This window comes from Aspergillus costaricaensis (genome assembly GCF_003184835.1).
Source record: "Aspergillus costaricaensis CBS 115574 unplaced genomic scaffold BO79scaffold_66, whole genome shotgun sequence".
In the NCBI taxonomy this organism is placed as follows: domain Eukaryota; kingdom Fungi; phylum Ascomycota; class Eurotiomycetes; order Eurotiales; family Aspergillaceae; genus Aspergillus; species Aspergillus costaricensis.
Window position 1 is genome coordinate 10,304 of NW_020291866.1, and position 5,921 is coordinate 16,224.

At 13.1% G+C, this 5,921-nt stretch overlaps 1 protein-coding gene across 1 annotated transcript; it reads left to right on the forward strand.

The window, feature by feature from the left end:
* Positions 1 to 432: 432 nt before the first annotated feature.
* BO79DRAFT_161823 (uncharacterized protein) lies at positions 433 to 591 on the forward strand (the record flags this gene model as incomplete). The annotated part of the gene is made up of 1 exon (XM_025679040.1): positions 433 to 591. A coding segment is annotated over one exon (159 nt), but the record flags the coding sequence as incomplete, so codon positions are not given.
* Positions 592 to 5,921: the final 5,330 nt, after the last annotated feature.

A 5,921-nucleotide genomic window follows, 5' to 3' on the forward strand; every position in this document is an offset into this window, starting at 1 on the left:
TTTAAAATATTTTATACCTATCAGAATACTCCATAGAAAGTCTTAATTAAAATATACTAAAATCTAGTAGATTAAAATTTTTAATATTAAATTTTTAGAGCTTCCTGGAGCCCCCAGAAAAAAAATATTTTTAAAAAAATTAAAATAATTTTTATTAAAACTGTTATCTTCTATAAATATTTTTAAAATTCTGAATTAAAAATATTTATTATATTTCTAAGTATAATTAAGAAGGCTATTATAAAAAAAATAAATTTTAATAATAAAATATTTAAACTAATTAAAAAAAAGAAAATAAAATAGATTCTTCTTAAATATTATTATAACTTAATAAATATCTTTTTTAAAAAAAAATTAAATATTTTATTTATTTTTTAATTCTATAACTATCACATCTAACTAGAAGAAAATAATTTATTAAAAATAATTTCTTTTTATAAGATAATTCTAGAAAAACTTAAAGCTGCTTATAATTATATTATTAAAAATTTAAAAAAAAAATTTATTATATTTAATACAGTTCTATTTATCTCTTTTATTCTAATAATAAAGAAACCCGGAAGAGAACTATACTTATATATTAATTATTAAAAATTTAATATTTTAATTTATAAAAATCTTTATTTTATTTTTTTAATTAATAAGATGATGGACCGTCTCCAGAATATAAAAATATTTATAAAATTTAATATTTATTAAGATTTTTATTATATTTATATAAACTCTAAATCTAAAGATTTAATTATTTTCTGAATCTGCTATAAAATCTTTAAATATTAAATATTATTATTTAAATTTATAAATAAACCAGTAATCTTCCAGTATTTTATTAATAAGATTCTTATAGATTTCCTGGATAAGTTTATTATAATATATATAAATAATATATTAATTTTTAATAAAAATAAGATAAAACATAAATTTTATATCTATTAAATTTTTAAATATCTTTAAATAACCAAACTTCAAACAGTAATCTATAAATATAAATTCTATATAATAAAAACTAGATTTCTAGAATTTATTATTACTACTATTAGTATTCAGGTTGATTCTATAAAAACTACTATAATTATAGAATAATAATATCTAACTACTATTAAAAAAATCTAATTATTTCTTAGATTCTATAATTTCTACTAGTATTTTATAAGAAATTACAGCTAAATTACTAAGTTTATAAATTAATTTACTTAAAAAAATATTCTATTTATTTAGGACCAGTTTTATAAAACAGTTTTCTAGATTTTAAAATAAATCTTAATATTAACTTCTATATTAATTTATTATAATCTATCTAAATTTATATATATTAAAACTAATATAATTAATAAAATAATTACAGAAATTCTTTACCAGCAGATTAAAAATATATAATATCTTATAATTTATTACTTAAAAACTATATTTTTATCTAAATATAACTATAATATTTATAATAAAAAAATACTGATTATTATATATATTCTTATAAAATAAAGAGCAGAACTGAAGAGTTTATAATAATTAAAAAAATTTATAATTTTTATAAATTATCAAGTTTTAAAATATTTTATAATTATTAAAAAATTTAATATCCAGCAGGCCTGCTGGACAAAAATATTATTTTAATATTATTTTATTATTAAATATTAATTAAAAAAAAATAATATATTAACTAATTATTTTATACAGAAGAAGACTAACTTAGAAATAATTAATAATTATTATTATTAAATATTACTAAAGTCCAAGTTTCTAAAATCTAATATAATTTTTAATCCAGTACTAGTAGCTCCCGTAAAATAAAATTTTTATATTATAAATTATATTTTAAAAATAAACTATATTTATTTTTTTTTAAAAAATCTCTGAAAATAAGCCTACTAATAAAAGACTAATTATTTTTTATAAAATAAATTATTTCTATATTAAAATAAACTAATAATTTTTAATAAAGATAATTTATAAATCTAATTATTAAATAAAATTTATTAATAACTATTACTAGCTTATCCTAGGTAAATAAAGATAATAATATTAATTAAATAATAATATTTCTGGAGTACTTGGAACAGAAATATTTAATATTATATAAATAATTATTTAATTTATAAAAAAAAAAATATATATTAAGATTTATTATTTAAATTATTCTAATCTCTTCTAATTCCTGATTAATTATAATAATATATATTTATAAACTTTTACTTTTTCCTGAAAGATTATTACAGATTTAATATTATTTTTATAATAGTAGATTATCTTAATAAATATATAATATTTATTTTTTATATAAAACAGACTTCTATATAAAATATAATTTATTTATTTATTAACTAAGTTTATATCTAGATAGAATCTTCTAATATTATTATCTCTAATTAAAAAGATTAATTTATAACTAATTTTTAAAATAAATTATATTAAATTCTGCAGATTAAATTAAAATTTTTAATAATATATTATCTGCAGACTGACAGGTAAATAAAAATTATTAATTAATATATAATTTAATAATTTATTTTATTTATTAATTATTTCTAGGATAACTGGTCAGAATTATTATTATTTATTAATTTTATTATTATAATTCTACTCTATAAATCTACCAGATTATTTTTATTTATAATTAAAAAAAAATATAAATTCTGAATATTATTTAACTAGATTTCTTTAATAAATCTATTATTTTATATTATTATTTAAAATCAAGCCCATGAATTTACTTACTATATAAAATAAATCTAGATTTTTATATAAAATAAAATCTAGAAAATATAAAATTAATAAATATAATAAATTAACTAGTCCCGCTGTTCTATTAATTTTAATATTAATAATAAAATTTTTATTAATATTTATAACTAGAGATAGAGCTAGTTCTTATAAAAATTATTAAAAAATTAATATAATCCTGTATTTATTATTAATAAAATTAATAATATTTATAAAATTTATTTTTTTAAAAATATATATATATATCTTGTCTTTTATCCTGAGAAGCTTTATTTATATAATATATTTAATTTATTATTAGAACAGATCCAAGACACTGCTGTATTTATTAAAATTAATAATTAAATAAAATAAAAAATTAAAAATATTTTAATTAATTATTTATAATATAGTTATCTTTAATATAAAGTTAAATAACTAGTATTTAATATAGTTAATTATATCTGATATTTAATAGGAAATTTCAAGAATATTTTCTTCTATTTCTAAAATTATTATATAAAATATTTTATTTATTTTAGACTCTCTAAGTATCTCCTATAATAATTAACAGCTGTAAAGACTAATAAATTTATACTAGATTATAAAGAAAATAATTTATTTTTAGTTAAAAGCAGCTAGATCTAAATAAAAAAGTAATATAATAGCAAGTAATATCTCAGAATTATATAATTTTTATTTTATTTATTTTATTTACCTGCCTCACATAGCTTATTTATCTTTATATAATTATATATTCTCTCTAAGCTTCTTCCTTTCTTTCCTCATGCTAGAAATTCTCATTAGATAGCACCAAATTTGACTATTTGATTGGCTTCCACATAAAGTATCTAGTTTTCTAGAAATAGACTTGAGTTTTTTAAGTAATATAACTAAAATTAATATTTTATATAATATTATATAATTATTCCGGGAGATTAGAGTAATAAAAATTTATAATCTAAATATAATAATAAATTTAGAGAGCTGGTCTTAAGAATAATTAATATTAAATTTAAAATATTTTATAAAAGACTTCTACTGGTTATTTTTATTTTTATAAGAAGAAATTTTCTGAGAAAATATAATTAAAAAACTCTCTGGATTATTAAAAAAAAATATTTTTATAAATTATATTAAAAAAAATATATTATTTTTAATAAAATTAGTATTATTATTTATACTAGTATTATTATCAGTATTATTATTAAAACTAATAATACTGTTAATATTTATATTAATATTACTATTAATATTACTACTAGAACCAGTATTGCTGTTAATATTTATATTAATATTATTATTATTATTATTATTAATATTTATCTTTGTATTATTATCTGAATTAATATTAATAATATATTTAATATAAATATCAGAATTAATATAGAAATTATTTATATCAGGATTATTAGCTGCTGCTGGTTTAGTTATTATTAAAATTAATATTAATATATTTTAGTTAAGCAGGCTCTGTTTATATAAAAATATTATTTAGATATTTAATAAAAAAAAGATTTATATTATATTCTAATTTCTGGTAATCAATTTTTTGAGAATAAGATATAATAAATATTATTAATTAATATAGATTAGTTAAATAAAGTAAAATGTAATTTAAGCTAAATAATAAAAAATAAAAAAAAATAAAAATTAATTTATAAAAAAAATAATTAAAAATAGAAGTTCTGGGTGGCCTTTATAAATCTTATAAATTATAATAAAAACTTAATAATATTTAAAGTTATATTATTGATAAATAATATTTTCTAGAATTTAAATATATTTCTGTTATCAGAGTTTTATATATATAATTATTATAATAAACCAAAGATATTAATATTAAAGATATTAAATATAGAAAGATAAATATTATATATATTAGTAATTTATAAATTAATATTATTATAAGAATTATTAAGAGTTTATTATATTTATATTTATTTAAGATAGATATATTATGGATTATATAAATAAAAGAATAGTAAGTAGAATACTACTAAATAATATTACTAGTAATATTATAATAAGTAATAGATATATATCTGAGATTATAATATTATTATTAATAAGTATTATATACTTAAGTATTAATAATATTATTATTTATTACTGTAATTAAAATATTTTAATTTTTATTATTAGTACTTACTAGTCTTTTAATATTAAGAGAATTCTGTAAAAGCCTTTTATAAGATCTTATATATTTAGTAATAAAAATTAGTATTATAATTATTATAATATAACAAGCAAAATTAATTATTAATTATTAAATTTATAGTAATTATGCAGCTTCTTATTATTTATTTAATAATATATATAACTTATACTACTTACAGCTTACTATTAATTATTTTTATTCTATTATTTTTATTTATTATTTTTAATTTTTTTATAGATAATTATTTGAATAGCTTTATCTTAGTATTATTATTATAATTATATTCTTATATTATTTACTATGGTCTGTTATAGGACCTGTAATAAAATTTATAATAAAATCTATTTATAATTATATAAAAATTATTATTTTTTTTTTTTTTTTTTTATTATTTTATTTTTTTTTATCAAGACTCTTATTACTATATTTCTATTAAATCTAATTTTTATATTATTATCTTAAATTATCTTCTGTGCTGCTGCTATACCTATTATTATAATTATTATTATTATTATAATTATTTTTATTTTTGCTAATTTATTTTTTTATAAAAAAAAGCCTGCTCTCTTTACTACAGAAAATTTTTTTAAATTTCTGGATTTCTTAGCTAAAGTTCTAGAGAAAGTTATTATAATTCTGGAAGTTATTAAGAAAATTACTAATATTATACTAGAAATTAAGAAGATATATAATAAGATAAAAAAGATAAAAAAGATAATTTAAGATTAATAAAAATTTTAAGTAAATTCATATCTCTTTAAACATGTAATTAATATATAACTAATATATAATTAATATTTTATTATCAGTATTATAATAAGTTGTTTCAGGAAGATTACTATTAAAAATATAAAATAAAAAAAAATAAAAAAAGAAAATAATTTAATAATAATTATTTAAATAATAATATTCAGATATAATTTTTTATAAAAATATAAATTTTTATAACTGTTAATTTTATAATAATCTGATATAATTTATTATTTAATATATTTTATAAATATTATAATCTATTTATTTAAATTCTAGTTTAATATTTTTTTTTATCTTATTTATATCTTCC